Consider the following 16500-nt stretch of genomic DNA (forward strand, 5'->3'; position numbering starts at 1 on the left):
CATAACTCTTCTTTGGACTTATCAGAATCTAATTAAGGGTTAACACCTTTTCTCCATTTAGGCCGGGGTTCCCAATGCGTCCAGGAAAACCTCTGAAACCCTGTGAATGCCGACAACACATAAATAAATCACTAAAACAACCACAAGGGACCAAAAGAGGAACATTTGTAGTGAGAAATAATATCTGCTTTCACCTTCTCTCCCTTCTCTCCTTCGTCTCCTGGTGAGCCCGGTTCTCCTGGATCCCCCTGTGGAAAAATGGGACAAACAAAAATAAATTTATGTCATAAATAAATAAGTAAACTGGAGTTGAACCCTTAAAAAACTGAAAGCATTGTGACTGGTTATTCTGCATGTTGTTTTCAGTGTACCTGATTGCCCTTCAGCCCCTGCAGTCCAAAGTCTCCTTTGTCTCCTTTGGTCCCGTCCGCTCCGTGGCCCCCATTGCCACCCTTAAATCACATCAGATTGAAAGAATACAGAATTTTGGCTCCAAAATATTTTTTCCTGAATTTTTCCTGAATGTTAGTTTGTGGCTTTACCATCACTCCATCAAGTCCTGGTTCTCCTGGATCGCCCTGTAAAACAAAATGAAAGTTTCTCACACAGTACTGCTGAAATATATTGCATGGTTGCTCTCATGTTGTTGAATTCATTACCGACCTTCTGGCCAACCGGTCCACGTGCTCCAAACCGTCCTAATGCACCCTTAGTGCCTGCATCACCCTTGAGACCCTTTAAAAACAATTTAAAATACTTACAGGACAAATACAGTGCAATTTATTGAGCAAGCTAGATTTAGTATGACACATCTGTTGCGGTGTTTGTGAGTTTGTTACTGTACTGCTCTCTTTTCCCATCTCTAAATGACTTGTGAATTTAATCTTTGTGTTTTTGAAATGTTTCATTACCTTGAACCCAGGAGGACCGTCTTCGCCCTTTTCTCCTTTATCGCCATCAAAACCTGGTGAACCTCGCTCACCCTGTAAACAAAAGTCCTTGTATAACTTTGTGTGTGTTTTTAGATATTTATAGTATTAAAGCATTTATTCCTAATTCCACATACATTTCCTCCTGTCGTATTTCTTGTGTTTGTTTTTGTTGACGTGCGGTGTAGAGATATTGAGCACAAAGGCATAAAATATTAATATGTTTTCATTTGAAACCAGAAAACAAAAACTGCCACAAATGTGTGTGTTTAATTGGAGCAACAGGAAAAATGACAACAGATTCATGAGAGTCTCACCGCCACCCCTTTGGAGCCCTTAAACCCTCGAGGTCCTTGGATTTGAAGGACACTCCCCTACAGGAAGGAATTAAATAGGGAATACAAGACACAAATTAATGTAGATATATATACATACAGTATATATATACATATATAGTGTAGATATATGGAGCTGTGAATCATGCACATTTTGGCTGGTCTTGTATGCAACACAAGACGTGTTGTCAGCAGACATATTGCATACAAGGCCCTGCTGTATTTTCCGTCAGCTGTAATGAATCAGTGCAAAGGCTAAATACTTTATGGTTTACCAATGACACAACATAAAAGTTGTCATACCCTTTCACCTCTGACTCCAGGCAACCCACGGTCTCCCTGAAAAACAAACATGATTTTTAAATCACTTTTCAAACAGGATTATTTCAATTCTAGATGTCAAAAATAAATAAATAGATTGCTTTATATGTTGTGCTTCCATGCTGCTTCAAGAGCACATTACTGTATGATCCAGACCAATGTAATCCACCTTCTATAAAAAGTCATGAAAGGTCATGTTGCACAAGATGACCAGGTTTAGTGGAATTTGACAGGAATAAGTGCAATAAATAAATCACACAGCAACACCTCAGTTGTGACACTTCAATAGAGAAGAGACAAACAAAGGGCAGTCTGACTGACAACTGACATCACGTCTCATCAACACTACCTGAACCTACTGACACTTCAACATGAATGGGAAATTGCTATCTGAGAAATGAAAGTAGTCAAAACTCATATCTAGACATTCAAATGTCACTGTTGGCCTCTTCAGTCCAACCTCATACCTTACTGTTGGAGCACACAATCATGACAGCCAGTCAATAAATAAAGGTTAAGTACATGCAGGCAGATAAGGTTGTAAAGAATCCCAGCAGTTTCATGCTTTTCATGGACCGTGGTGTGAAGATGAGAGAAGTCTTCAGCGTTAATATATATATATATATAAAAAAAAACATCCAGTCGCTCGTCTCAGTCCTTTGGGTGAACCTGCTTGTGATGAGCGAGGTCAGAAAACAGCAGGTGAAAAACATGTATGTTGGCCGCCTCATCAGATAAGTTCCATTACAACACGCTGACAACTTGAGTCTGAAGTTGACACAGATGAAATGAGTCCAAATCTACCATCTATCCTCCCTGCTGTCAACCGTCCTCAGTGATAGTCATGGGAACATTCTCTTGAAACAGCATACAAGCATCATTTAACAAAAAAAAAAAAAAACATCGCTGTTGATCAAAAGCATCAATACGAAGAAAACTTTTTTTTTTTCATGTACTGGTCAATTTTTTGATTCGGGGCTGTTTTGCTTGTATAACGTGTCTTTTTTCAGACTAGAAAAAGAAAGCGCTAACATTTATAAAATGTTATATAAGTCAGTCCATGAGTGACATACCAATGAACCCTTTATCTTTTGGAGAAAATGGCCTTGTATTGTAAAATTGAAGGTTAATTCTGAAAAACTCACCTTTTCACCTTTGCTGCCATGAAACCCTTTTGGACCCTGGTAGAAAAAAATAAAATAAATAAAAAAAGGGAAAAGAGGGGCATTTTGTCTTGTGTACATAAATATAACTCTGATGGGCTGAAATGAAATGTTGTACTTAGTTGTATAATTGTAAACGAAAGTTGCTTACTATATGCCCTGGAGTCCCTTTAACACCTAGAGAGCCTTTTTCACCCTGAAAAGAAATATTTTTCTGCATGTTATTTTGGTAACGCATAGCACTAGGTAAGATTAGGTTAGCACAAGAAAAAAAAAAAAAACATGAATGGTGAACTGATGGAGACATCACATTTATCCCAGTAGATACACTGAGTGTGATATTTTGTGTTGTCTCAAAAGTCACAATAAGAATTTCCTGCCAAGTGGAAACAGACTTAACCTGGCCAACAAGATGTCCACCACAGGTAAGAGAAATATAAACCGAGCTCACCCTTCTCCCTGAGAGGCCGGCTACCCCTCTGGCACCAGGCTCACCTGGAATACTGTCACCCTGGTAAAAAATAAGAAAGATTAAATAAAGTAATAACAAGTGTGACTGAAATACAAGGACGAACAGTGACAGGGGTTATGATCTCACCCAAGCTTTCAAAAACAACAAACGACTGTTGTGTGAAAACCGCGTGCCATATTTGTATGTACCTTTTCTCCTTTTACTCCAGGCACACCAGGAAGACCCTTCATTAGAAAGAAGCAGTCGTATTAGAAGAAATCATGGTTCACTATCATTGTCAGTCAGCTATCAACCAGATATAAAAACTTAAAAGATATCTAAAACAGAGTCCAATTTCTTTTAGAATGGAGACTCCATGTAAATGTATGATATGTAGAGTGTTGCCCTACATGAGGTCCTGGTGCTCCTCGAGGTCCAGGAGCTCCTGGTGATCCATTCTTCCCTCTTTTCCCACGGTCACCCTGCGTCAAACACACCCAACAGCTTACCTAATACCACCATTTGAGCATTTCATTTGAACCCAATAGACCAACTGTCTCTGTCCATGTTTCTAAATGTTAATCACACTTATGTAACATTGATTAAAACAATGATTTTGACGATGTACCTCTCTACCCGGCTCTCCTGGGTCCCCAGGGGCACCTCTCTGGCCTGAAGAGCCCTGGATGCCAGCGTTACCACGGATACCCTGGATGCCTTGAGCTCCTGGAGGCCCTGGCTCACCTGGCTCACCCTAAAGTAACACATTGATAGAGAACGAAAGAGAGCGGAGAAGGGAGCGAAAGATAAAGCCAAATTAAATGTTTGAAAGACAAAAACAGTTATAGGTCACGTGTTTCATGTAATGTCATTATTCAGCTCTTCTATTACTTTTGAATAATTCCTTTCAAATGAAGTCCTTCTCGCCTTTAATGAATTAAAAGCTCAAACACAGTTTGAAATGAGTGAGTGAGTCACTGAGGCAATTAAATTTGCTAAATTAAAACTGCGATGAGAAACAAAGTCAATCAAAGTGAATGTTATGGAACACTGTGTGGAATAATTGATTCAGTCGGGATGTTCAAAGTCAGCTGTTGCTTTGTAATTTTTATAAATTTTTTTATTTTAACATTCAGAGTGAGAAAGAAGGGACACTTCACCTTCTGTCCTGGAGGACCAGCCTGGCCCTCCGGCCCTCTGTGTCCGATGCCAGGCTCTCCCTAAACACACAAAACAGCCAGGATGAACACGTATACACAGAGTCACTGCCATTCAAATTAAAATGTCAACTCCAATATGTCGTCATGTATTTACCTTATGTCCCTTTTCACCAATTTCTCCCTGAAAAGTGCATTAAAATAGTTAGAAAGACGGAGCGCACCGTGACACATCTTTTTCATGTGCCCAAATAAACAAACTCCTAGGGATTGGGAATGGAAAAAAAAACAAGACTCGTCAGCATGTTTAACAAGGGGAATTATTAATGTCTGCTTTAATCTACTGTCTCACTCACACAGAAGTAGAGCAGAGAGGACATCAAAGGGCTGGACTCAACTGCCTCCACTGACAGGCGAGACGGGAGAGAAGTTCTCCCCGAGCTCTGATGTCATTTACTGATGCAATGTGAGCAGCCATGATATTTTTATGAACTGGTGTCACATTTCATCTGGCGACTGTCATACGGGCCCGAGCACCGATGGTGCGAAAGCCCTATTGTTATTCAAGGAATTATTCTCGTTCCTTCATGACCACATGACACACGTGATTGTGCACATGTGAAACATGTATTTTGCATGTGCCCATGGGAAGCGTGGTTTTGGAATATTTTCATGGTGCAATGTGTGAAGCCTTTCCACGGAGTAGCTTCCCGTATGAAATCTTCTCCACATATTTCCCCCACGTTATCATATGTTGAAACATGTGTCATACATGATCACACGTGTCTGATGTCGAAAACATGAGAAAGTCATGCTTTTTCTGTAAGGGAACGTAACCAAAGTGCCATTGTGTTACATTTAACCCAAATCATGATCTTTTCTAAACTTACCCAAGTAGTTTTTGTGCCTAAACCTTAGTTTAATTAAGTGTTTCCAAATCTAAACAATTTAAATTGCATCATGAGTGGACTCCAAACATCATCTCCATAATGTCATGTTGTTGATAGTGTCTTTGTCCTTCCAAGGACAGTTGTGTTTAACAGTTATATTTGATGGTTAAAAGATCTGTAGTCACCTTCTGTCCTGGTTGTCCATTTTCTCCTGGATGGCCCTGTTGCGCAGGAACGGCGTAGTCAGTTCACATCATTTCATTATGGACATTTGTAAAATATAATTTTGAACTGACTATATAAAGGTGTGTATATAAAGAAGTGTATGACGATCATAGGTTGTGGACTTTATGCGCTTACCTTCAGAAAAATATACTCTGGAGGATATGGGTATGGATCTCCAGTTTCTTCATCATAACCTCCCTCTCTCCCCCTCTCCATCGCCGCCCTCCTCCTCTCCCACTCCTCCCTCTCCTTCTGCAAGTTTCTCTCTCTCTCCAGTTCAGTCTTCTCCCCTTCCTGCTCCGTCCTCTCTCTCTCCTGCTCTTTCTCTCTCTCCAGCTCGGCCTCCATCTCTTTCGTCAGCTCCTCTCTCTCTCTCTCCATCTCCAACCTCTCCCTCTCTCTTTCCCTCTCCAGGTCCTCCTCCTCCTCCTCCTCCTCCCCTTCCCTCTCTCGATCTGCATCTTCCTCTGTCTCCCAGTCATAGTCTCCACTCCTCTCCTCCTCCTCATAGACTGGATCAGGGCCCGTTTCTGTATGTCCACCTGGCACTGCCGCTTTCTCTTTTTCCAATTCCCACTCTTCCACTTCTTCAACAGTCTGCCCGTCTCCTCCTCCTTGTATTTCTGTACGAGTCTCTCTCTCTGTGTCACTGTATCTCTGTCTCTCTCTTCTTTCTTGCCTTTCCCTTCTCGTATGTGTTTGAAGGTCACGATTTTCTTGCTTTGTCTTCTAGAAAAACAAATGTTGTGACACATAAGTCGCATTATCGTAATAACGTCTAAATTTAGATGAATATTTTGTATTGTTGGTTACACACTTACAGTCCAGCTGTTGTAAGCCTGAGCTCCAGAGGACAGATGCTGGAATTAAAATAAACAGTAAATCTCGTGTGTTCTCCGCAGTGACCATGAAATTGCATTTTCATATTTTATTTGATGCAATTTGAGTCACACGTATGAAGTTTGAATTTTTAAAAGACTGGAAATATCTAGTGAAAATAATTACTTTTTGTGCTGCCTTATACCGACTTCTTCCACCCGGGGCACCTGGCATGAACACCTAAAATATATATATGTATATATAAGATACTTATTAAATATTATTACTAATGCAATTTTTATCATTAATAATCATCTTCTACAAAATCAGGTGACACTTACAGTGGAGTCAGGCCAGTGGGTGCTTCTTTTCACCCTGAGTTGAGGTCGAAGCACCTGTCAAGTCCCCGGAAACTTTCATGAGCAAATTTAGCATAGCTTTCATAATTTTTTTCCCATTAAAAAGAAACTTCTGTGTTTTTCTACCTGGACCCATATCTAGCTGGTGCAGTTGCCCTAAAGTACAACTTTGCAGCCTTTTTCACAGCTGCCAGCTGTAGCACTCTCACTCAATAATAACTAAAAAAAAGTTGACGTTCCCATTCACCACTTAAACCCAAAATTATAGTAAGATGAGGTCCAGGTTGAAAAATAATGAACTTTTTCTTTGAATAGCTATGGTGGTGTGTGTAACTGATGTGTATGTAATAAAAAAAAAAAATCAAAAGAAAGACACAGACAGAAAGTAATTTTAACATGTTTACTTAAGCATACATGCACAGAGAGGTTAAACACAGACAATGTGATAAATTTCACCAGTGAAAAAAAGTGTTTGATCTGGCTACATAGTTGCTTATAGTACCACTACAGTTGTAATAATATCATTGTTATCCAAAGATTTGGATGAAGTATAAAAAACACGTTTCAATAAATAAAATTGCCGTACAACCTGACAAGTAAAAATGTATTGAAATTGTAGTTTTTCTGAAAGCTTGTTGCTGGATTACTTACAGGGAAATACTTGTAATAAATAAATTAGGAGTTCTAGACAAGGCAATTAGAGGTTACACTGGTGTTTACACTGAACAAACTGAAGATCTGGACATGGGGACACACGTTTCAGATGCTAATAGAGTTGCCTGTTTTCCACTAAAAGAAGCCCCAATACAAGAAATGAACTTTGGTTTGGATGGTCTGTGTGGAAAGAAGTTCCGCCTCATGAAACGTTGGTCAGGTTCAGGGTTCCTCACCAGAGAAAACGGTTCACAGTTTATTCACTCGCTCCGTGTAGTGCGTTCTTATGAATGTTTAAGACCCTATAGTCTCAGTCTCTTGGGAATTAAGAGACTTCCTGTTTAAGAAAAATGAGAGAGAGAAATTATTAAAAGTAACTCTCTAGGATTTTTTTTTCCCGAAGAGTCGGACTAGGCTACGATTTCTGCTCATTCCCATTCAAACAAAAGCTTCTGAGAAATCATGCTAAAAGCGTGCTGCGCAAAAATGGTTTCCTGCATGTCTCATGCTTTGGTAATGTTTGCAAATTACAAACTCTCTTTATGTCCATTCCCCTTGTATTCATATTAGCCTTACACAAACATGTGCACAATTTTGCACTGGTGAAATCTTCATAGAAAGTAGACAGAAGAAAAGGTCTCAAAATATGATGTCAAGTGCTTATTCTGCATCCCTCAAAGTATGGTTTATTTAATGAAAGCTAGAGTGAAGCCCATTTTTCATTTTATTCAAGCACTTGTCCATCACTTTCAGTCCCTTTGTGTTAAGTGTGAATGAAAGAGGTTTGCATTCCAAGGCATGCAAAGGTCTACAGAAACATTCAGTTAGGATTCAAGCCTACATGATATAAAAACTGCACTCTACCTTATCTGGTTCTTCCGTTGCGATGAGAGGTGTAGGCAGTAACCCTTCCTGCTGGTCAGAATAATAAAGGACAGATCAGAATCAAACAGTGAAAACATCACTTCAAAAGTGAAGCACCATATTGATCTAAACAGCATTCTAGTCAGCACCAACACAGCCAGCGGACTCCCCCGATACTCTACCTTATTTGTATCATTCAAGGGTTGAGACAGTACCTCTGTGGTAGTCAGGATATCCTGGAGTAGGGGAAAAAAAATAAAATAAAAGAAGACATTTTACCCACCAATCAATGCATACATAATAAAAACTGGCTCCTTTGAAAATGATTTGAAAAGTTTTCTCTTGCATTATACATTATGTTGATTTCTTTGGGTCGTCACTGATATGCTATTGAAATGACACATTGGGCCGGCTGGCTTTTATGTTTTGTATGATTATTGATAAAATTGGTATTTTGCTGGGGCCTAAATTATATGGTTTCCTGTCTTTATTTAAAGGAGATCAGATATAGTTTAACTGGACATCAATGCTAAGAGTCAAAAGCTAAAATGGTGGGGGACTCATTTAAGATCTCGGATCTTTTTAGGGATTATACTAAAAAAGCAAATGGATGTGGCTGCAATTAAAATGAACTTTTCAAAATCATAACCATGAGACATCCCTGAAACGTGACGAGATTTCCAATGTGGCCAATGTGAACCAGTGTAGAGGACCCTGATCCGTATGTTGTTGCCTCGTGACTGTGTTTTTGTATGCACTTGCTCCAAAAGATAATTATAATAATAATTAAAACTGCAAGCAGTGATATGCGGGCCCTCAGGGATCCAGCCGCTGGCTCCCCGACGTGCAGCACGCGAGGGTCTGCATATTCCCGCTTGCAGTTTTAATTTTTTTTTCGATCTTGTTCCTTATTCTTCTTTTAAAAAAATTGCCTTTTTTTGGCGACTTTAACATCTTCAAAAACTCATGAAAGTTGGTGCCTGACACATGTGCAAAGTTTCGTGAGGTTTGGAGCATCATTTGACCTTAAACATCAACTTCCTGTGTCACGGCGAAACATCAAACTTAGCCAAATATGATGCGAGGTTTCACCTGTGCATCTGTTTGTGTGTCTGAGGGGTCTGTTAGAGGATGACTGGAGTTTTCTAACACGGCAGGATTGTGTGTGGGTGACTGTTCCTCCTGCACAGATAAAAAAACAAAAAAACAGCATTAAATTCATTACTAACAGAACAGCACAAAGCTGACATCAGCTGTCGTTGTTCTGCTTCCATCAGTGTACAGTCCTGCAGCAGCGAATCACGTGTGGTTATCAGAATAATAAAGTTACCTTTTTATCCACAGGATACGGGAGCTCATCTGTGTGGACTTCAAGCTGCATATAAAAGAAACATTACATTAAAAATATAAATCATAACATTTACAACCAATCCAGCTGAAACAGATGCGAGCACCCTGTTTGAAGCAAATTCACCTCTCTGTTGTCTCTCCTCTCCTGAGAGACTCGGGGGTCATCTGTGGAAAGTTCTTCCTGTTTGGAAAGATTTTTGAAAAAAAACAAAAAACCTCATCATAACTTTTAAACACTCAAACGCTCAGTGGATGATGTGCAGAGCAGATGCAGTGGGCTGTCACGACAAACTAATTTCTTCTTAATAATTAAATTCAGGTAGTGGGCGTGTCATTAATCAACTCTCGCCAGTATTCATGTGGGCACAGATATATATCAGTCCCGAGAGATGCTGCTATTAAAAAACAAAAGAAAAACAGGAGATTGGATCATGAGTTTGACAGGGTTGTTAACGAGAGGGCACTCACAACGACAACGAATCAAATCTGTGACAAGCCGACATCATCATCATCACTTTAAAATGAAGTTTCCAGCAGTGCATGGATTAGTCATTTATAGCAGCAGCTGCCTACCTCATATTCGTAACTGTATTCTTCTCCGTTATTAAACTCCTCTTCTTGTTGCTTATCCTTCTCACTTGTCTTAAAATGAAGACATAATGACAGTTATTACAGGAGGATACTATTACAGAGCATCATTCATCATCTGTGTGAAAGACAACAATGCCAAGCGATTTCAAAGCAACCCATTAATCAAATTGTTATCATTATATTATTAGGTAGCACATGGATGTTAATACAAATTCATGCATTTAGTTAAATGAGCCACGTCATGTATACAATATCTAGTTATGTCAGTGTTATATTACATTTTTTTTAAATTTATAATTATCTTTTATTATATTTTAGTGACTAAGCTGTTATTCTAACACAAATAAGTTAATGTCATGTTAGCGTCTGCGTTGTTCTCTGCAGGGTGAGTTAGTACGTGCGCTTTTTGTTTAGTCGCGGCAAATGTGAAGTTAAGTTTCCAGGTTTAGTCGGACCCCGTCCAGGACATTTACCAGGCGTTGTCTCTGCCTCTTATGTCGTCCTTTATTTCCTTTGCCCTGGTTAAGAAGTTCACAGTCAGAGAGAAAAAAGAGAAAAGATTTCTCATGCTTCAGAAGTTATTGATGACCAAACGATGATTGACAAGTTTAGGGTGATAATTAGGACGGAGTTAAGTAGTTAATGAGTATAAAAAAATTTAAAAAAATAGACCATTAAGTTAAGATGATTAGGATTCCTCAGGGTTAACGAGTAGTTTGGAGCTATTTGTATTAATAGGACCACACTGGAGGTTTTGCATGTTTCAGCCCATTTGTTTCAAATTACTCATATAATGCGCATTACTGATGACCGTTTTTAAAATCTTTGCAGATGGAATTATTCACGTTATAATCAAAGCATATGGAGCAAATTATTGAATTTCTAAAGGAGACATGAAAATCAAGTTGCAGATATCTTTACGGCTCATTTAAGGTAAGTCCTCTTTTCCAGTAAACTCAAAGCAGTCCCGAAGTCCTTAACTCCTTAAGCTGTCAGCTAATTTTTAAAGTTTCACCTGAGAAAGCATCCTCAAATTTAATCAGTTACTGCTGCAAAACTGTGAGGCCAAGATGAGCAACCTTGGACTCTATGGATAAGAGACACGTCAAAGAATTTTTCAATGCAATTAAGTTTCGTTGTCCTTATCACCAGGCAGGCCAGAGTAAGATTTGAAAAAGTCCAGAAAAACCTGGCATTTTTAAGTCTGTCTGATATGAAATACTGTAATTTAGAGAGTTAATAACGCTGAGTCAGTGACATTCATGTTATTGTTCCAAAAATTCTCAACTGCAGCTCGACAAAATTTGATGGAACAGAAATTCAACGCAACAGATGCTGCATCCATTTTAGTCATAGTTATACCAGTGAAAGTGCCAGACAACCTTTGAACAATTGTGACTGTCCCGATGAAGTGGACTGCTCCCGGAAGGGGTTAAAATCCAAGATTTTAAAATGTATTTGCGGCAGCAGACTTTATATTGCAAGGAACATTAAGATTAACATCACGCTGAATACATAAATGAAGCATACAGTTGAGGGTACGAACCCAACTGGTTAGGGCGCATACCACAAGGACACAAATGTCATCAGCACTGAGTCCCTGGTTAGATTGGCGCTATTCTCCTGCTATCTAAAAATAAAAAGCATGTCTCCGTAGGTTGATTTTTATAGTGTAGTGGTATGAACTGATTTCAGTCGTTTCTAGGTAGGAAGGTTGAGCCGAGACATGAAACCCTAATATGGTCCTGTAATAATATAAATTTACTGTAAACTGATCAAAGAGTGTTATATGTTTTATGTTCTATCTAAAACTCTGTCATAAAAAAAAAGAGGCTTTACTTTCCCACGTTCCCTGTTCCTCTTTGGTCCTGAATTCTTCTTCAGTGCATCTTCCTGAGCGAGGAGAACGGTCTCAGTCACAATTTCAGGTAACCCTGAAACCGTCTGACACACAGATTTAGAATTTTAACATTGTGAAACAGAAATGCTTGAAAACACAAACTATGTTTGACATTGAATTGATTTTTCAGTTGGTTTTTTTTTATACTTGACAAATACATGACTCCCCATAAATTATGTGAGTTAGCCACAGGTTAGAATCATAATTATTTTGTGTTCAAATGATAATGAATTGATTAAATTGCCTTTCTGTATAATTGATAATAAGGAGTCAGAGAAATAATGGAAGAGATTAACTGAAAAATATTTGAAACGCAGCATTAAATGAGAGTGATGTTCTTAAATTGCCTCTGTATGAGGAAAAGCTGCATGTTTCTTTACATACTTACCTCCTTGGTCGGAGTAGAATTGAAAGTAGAATTGATTACAGTCAGATTAATTTTGAATGAAGACACTTTGTCTCTGTCCATCGTCTCCTTCCACCTGGATCCCTTTAACGTGGTCTCAATCCTGTCGAGCTCCTGCTCTCCATTCAATGTGGTGACGGTCCATAAGGTTGGGCCCTCTGCAGTTTCATTTAAAGGGTCCTTCACATCAAAAGATAGAAGTAAGGGTGGTGAGAGAGTAGTTTAGGACCAGAAGCGTCTATTGAGGTAAAAGCTCATCAATGGCAATATTCAGTATACAGTAGATGAAAATTATAATTTTTTTACAGAAGCAATCAGTGACATACAGAGGCCGGTAAAATATGGGTAGATTTTTTTGCCTTTGTTTTAGGAAAATAAGCCTTTGAGATGAGGTCACTTACAACAGACAAAGACTCAGCAAAACCAGGGTCCTCAATGGTGTCCAGCTCTGACAGCGGCTGGCTGCTGAGATCAAATTTCACCGAACTCTGTTGAGACAACACAAACATACATCAAATATTATTTTGTTTTTTATTGTCCTCGGTTGGAAACTTTTTACATTTTTGTTTGAAGACAGAGAATACAAGTGATTAAAATGGCCGTCAAATTGATAAATGATTTGGTAAATGTATGAACTGGTTTGTAAACATTACAGTGAGAGTCTGTTCACTGTTTTTTATGTACATATCAATGCATTTTAAAGGTTTTTTTATAATCTCATGAAGGATGGGACACAATATACCAATATTCTCACACTTCTTTTCTTGAGTTTACGTACTGTGTACTCAGTGATGACGTTGGAGGTGTGTGTGCCTGCGTTTTCTTTTGCTTTCTTGGAGGTGCTGAGCACATGAAGCAGCTCCTCTATTCCATCCTGCAGCAACCTGTCAATCAGAGTCTTCAGCAAAGGCAGCTGAGAGGAAAGGTTTCATGTAGGTCAAACTCTGCTTTTACATATTCTGTCAACCTCAAAATGTATATGCCTGCATGCTCAGAGCTCACCCTTATGCCGTACGCTTCAAACATCACTTCAATGTCCTAAAGCGGAGGCAAAATATGTTGTTCAGAGTTAACAATGTAAAACGTGAACATGTATCCCAGAGAAGGAATTATTAAATCGTGTATTCAACCTTCATCGTGAGAGACTTTCCAGGAGCTCCAGCATCGCCCTGCAGAAACATGAAAGTAAATGCTGTGAAAATATTGTCATTTCCAGTTCTAGGTTTCTGACATATAACTCTTATCAGCACTACCTTCTCTCCTGTCAGGCCTCTTTCGCCTGCATTACCCTGCAAAAAAAATAAAAATAAATAAGCTACGCAAGCCCATATCTATATATTTTTTTTTTAACTCGGCTTCATTATAAACACCATCAACATCTTACCTTCATTCCTGGAGAACCCTAAACACACAGAAACAGAGGAGCAAGACATTTGAACATGCATCTACAATGCATGACATCAAGCTCATGCAGGTAATTTCACAATTCATTGCAGCCCACAATAAAAGCTCTATAATCATCGCTGAGTGATGATTCAGGGTCCATGCGGGCGACATATGAATTATGTCATGCAACAGCTGAAATAATGTGCCATTATTTACGACCTAAAAATAGCAAAAGCATGCTGTAAGTATTAAACTCACGGTAGCTCCCGGAGGTCCCATTGGGACTGGAAATGCTTGTCGGACTTCATCAATGGTGGCGCCCTGTGGATGGATCCATGCAAAAATGAGTCAAGTTAGACTGCCATTCTGATCCAAGTGGACCCATTTGATGTGTATCTGAATCATCACCAAACAGAAACGAGACTATGATTCCTAAACACACTCCCTAATCTACCGTTATCCTTCCGAAACAGATCTGAAACAATAAATATGCTTCCCTAATTAACAAATCACCAAAAATGCAGCTTTTACCTCAGGAGTGACAAGCACTTGCATGCCAGGCAAACCTGGAGGTCCTGGTTCCCCCTTACTACCATCTTTACCCTGGAAAGAAAACAACAGCATCTCTCAGTTGCATCTTCAATTTTCTCACAAAGGTGTTTTTTTTTTTTTAATATATATAATTTAAAAACCACCTACATTTGCACCTACACCTCCCTTGTCCCCCTGAAATTAAGAGAAGAATTAACCCGTGAATTCGCGAAATAGCTTCATAAATTCTCAAGGTGGATGCAATAAATCTTAAGAACCTTTTTTCCGTCATCTCCATTGGGTCCTCTTTCTCCCTGAGAGAAGAAAACCAATTTTAAATGTCAACAATCTTTACATTATTTTGACATTTTCTAGCTAGTTTAATGTAGAGAAGCATAACAGGAATCCTCACATCTTTTCCTGCCAGGCCCCTCTTCCCGTCAATCCCAGGTCTCCCCTGCAGAGAAGAGCAAATACAACAGTCTTAATCTATTGGAAAAACACGTGGTTTATGCAAATTGCACGCCTCCAACAACAATATATTTTGATATTCTGGCTTGAATGTCACCAATAAAACCTATAAAGGTTGGATGGTAATGCTGTAGTCAGAGTCACCAGGACTCGGGGTGATACTCACCGGAGTTCCTGGTAAGCCAGGCATTCCAGCGATCCCAAACCGACCTTGCTCTCCTTTTTCTCCTCTCTGTTCACATGCGCACACGCATACAAAAACACATCTTCATTTCCAACTCTTCACCACAGTAAAAAGTACAAACAGAGTGACAAACTGCACAAATAAACACAGACATAACAGAATTGAAACACTAACGGCCCGTGGTTTATTTGACCACAACAAAAAGGTTTCATACAGTGTGCACTCACCGGACCAGGCTCTCCATTTTGCCCCTGGTCACCCTGCAATTATAATAAAACATCTTACGAGTAAGCTCATACTCATAAATACACAAAACAATTTCCCTGGGCATTGTAATATTATTTTAATAAACAGTGAGCTTATAACCTTCATTCCTGGTTTTCCTGGTAGGCCATCGAGTCCAGAACCACCCTGCAAATCACACGGCTTCATATGTGAACACATTTTTAAACAAATGTTAAGTTCCGCTGATACAAACAGTACCACAGCAGATGCAATTTAAAGTCACATACCAGGGACGGTGCCGGTAATCCAGGTTTCCCCTCTGAACCCTGGATGGAGAAAAAAACATTCAAATATTAGGATAATAATTAAAAAAAACAAAAAACAAAACTGAACTATTATTATCAAAATAGAAAGCAGTCAGAAACTGATCTACTTTGTGCAAATGAACTTGTTAACTAATGAATACTTTCAAACATTTAGCCTATAAAATGTAATAAGAAAAAAATAATAGTCAAAGTCTTCAAATACATTGTTTTATAGGTCCAAGCCCGAAAGGTAGTCAACAATTATATGAAATAGACAAAACCAGCAGATTGTCACATTTGAGAACCAAAGAAAATCAGACTTTTTTGCTTTAAAAATGATTTTAGGGACTACAACTGAGGCCTAAGGAGCAAACATATTAACACATTTAATCAGGTATACATTCATCTTCATAGAATGTAACACACTCTTACACTGTTTAATCCAAATGGTTAAATTGGTAAAGATTTTAATGTCCTGACAGGCACTGCACTCATGATCAGCTTGCGGTTTATATTTGTTGATGACATTTGAAGTAAGCAATAGGATACTTACTCGTGGCCCAGGTAAACCTGTTTCTCCCCTCAAACCCAGCTGACCAGGCTCACCTGGCTCCCCCTGTAGGAAAAAAAAAATTGTCATATGGAAACCCTTACATGGGAGGATCTGATTTCCCAATTGTCAAAATCCCAAATAAAAATGAATTCTTGACATATTCTTGACTTTTCTGCCACTTGAGGCAATATTTGGAAACGTCTTTGCCATGGCAGTTTTATTCCAGATTGTCAACAGCAAAAGCACAAGAAAGATTCCCATTTAACACCCAAAGTGTCGGTTATGTTCCCGTTCGGCAACTGAAATTTCAGAAGTGTTTGGTGTTTCAGTAAAATCAAGTAAAGTAAAAGGAAAGGAAAGGAAAGGAAAGGAAAGGAAAGGAAAGGAAAGGAAAGGAAAGGAAAGGAAAGGAAAGGAAAGGAAAGGAAAGG

General features: G+C 39.0%; 1 protein-coding gene across 1 annotated transcript in view; it reads right to left on the reverse strand.

The window, feature by feature from the left end:
- The window catches only part of col7a1l (collagen type VII alpha 1-like), a 51604-nt gene that overhangs the window by 8102 nt on the left and 27002 nt on the right, over nucleotides 1–16500 (reverse strand). The window contains exons 54-99 of the mRNA XM_069164911.1: nucleotides 16070–16132; nucleotides 15499–15537; nucleotides 15353–15397; nucleotides 15214–15246; nucleotides 14969–15034; nucleotides 14744–14788; nucleotides 14610–14645; nucleotides 14500–14526; nucleotides 14332–14403; nucleotides 14059–14121; nucleotides 13799–13816; nucleotides 13668–13703; nucleotides 13545–13583; nucleotides 13417–13452; nucleotides 13193–13327; nucleotides 12816–12902; nucleotides 12397–12594; nucleotides 11948–12052; nucleotides 10582–10626; nucleotides 10091–10159; nucleotides 9642–9698; nucleotides 9498–9542; nucleotides 9260–9349; nucleotides 8350–8403; nucleotides 8168–8218; nucleotides 6632–6685; nucleotides 6477–6530; nucleotides 6293–6331; nucleotides 5607–6200; nucleotides 5432–5467; nucleotides 4514–4540; nucleotides 4360–4419; nucleotides 3828–3953; nucleotides 3610–3681; nucleotides 3409–3444; nucleotides 3200–3259; nucleotides 2900–2944; nucleotides 2731–2766; nucleotides 1568–1603; nucleotides 1247–1303; nucleotides 912–983; nucleotides 664–735; nucleotides 543–578; nucleotides 372–452; nucleotides 195–248; nucleotides 47–100 (exon numbers count right to left, since the gene is read on the reverse strand). Of these exons, the coding sequence (XP_069021012.1) occupies nucleotides 47–100; nucleotides 195–248; nucleotides 372–452; nucleotides 543–578; nucleotides 664–735; nucleotides 912–983; nucleotides 1247–1303; nucleotides 1568–1603; nucleotides 2731–2766; nucleotides 2900–2944; nucleotides 3200–3259; nucleotides 3409–3444; nucleotides 3610–3681; nucleotides 3828–3953; nucleotides 4360–4419; nucleotides 4514–4540; nucleotides 5432–5467; nucleotides 5607–6200; nucleotides 6293–6331; nucleotides 6477–6530; nucleotides 6632–6685; nucleotides 8168–8218; nucleotides 8350–8403; nucleotides 9260–9349; nucleotides 9498–9542; nucleotides 9642–9698; nucleotides 10091–10159; nucleotides 10582–10626; nucleotides 11948–12052; nucleotides 12397–12594; nucleotides 12816–12902; nucleotides 13193–13327; nucleotides 13417–13452; nucleotides 13545–13583; nucleotides 13668–13703; nucleotides 13799–13816; nucleotides 14059–14121; nucleotides 14332–14403; nucleotides 14500–14526; nucleotides 14610–14645; nucleotides 14744–14788; nucleotides 14969–15034; nucleotides 15214–15246; nucleotides 15353–15397; nucleotides 15499–15537; nucleotides 16070–16132 (3255 nt within the window). The remainder of the gene's footprint in view (nucleotides 1–46; nucleotides 101–194; nucleotides 249–371; nucleotides 453–542; nucleotides 579–663; nucleotides 736–911; nucleotides 984–1246; nucleotides 1304–1567; nucleotides 1604–2730; nucleotides 2767–2899; nucleotides 2945–3199; nucleotides 3260–3408; nucleotides 3445–3609; nucleotides 3682–3827; nucleotides 3954–4359; nucleotides 4420–4513; nucleotides 4541–5431; nucleotides 5468–5606; nucleotides 6201–6292; nucleotides 6332–6476; nucleotides 6531–6631; nucleotides 6686–8167; nucleotides 8219–8349; nucleotides 8404–9259; nucleotides 9350–9497; nucleotides 9543–9641; nucleotides 9699–10090; nucleotides 10160–10581; nucleotides 10627–11947; nucleotides 12053–12396; nucleotides 12595–12815; nucleotides 12903–13192; nucleotides 13328–13416; nucleotides 13453–13544; nucleotides 13584–13667; nucleotides 13704–13798; nucleotides 13817–14058; nucleotides 14122–14331; nucleotides 14404–14499; nucleotides 14527–14609; nucleotides 14646–14743; nucleotides 14789–14968; nucleotides 15035–15213; nucleotides 15247–15352; nucleotides 15398–15498; nucleotides 15538–16069; nucleotides 16133–16500) is intronic.

Source organism: Embiotoca jacksoni, unplaced genomic scaffold (genome assembly GCF_022577435.1).
Source record: "Embiotoca jacksoni isolate LCO1_2020_lvr unplaced genomic scaffold, fEmbJac1.0.p SCAF_32, whole genome shotgun sequence".
Classification (NCBI taxonomy): Eukaryota; Metazoa; Chordata; class Actinopteri; family Embiotocidae; genus Embiotoca; species Embiotoca jacksoni.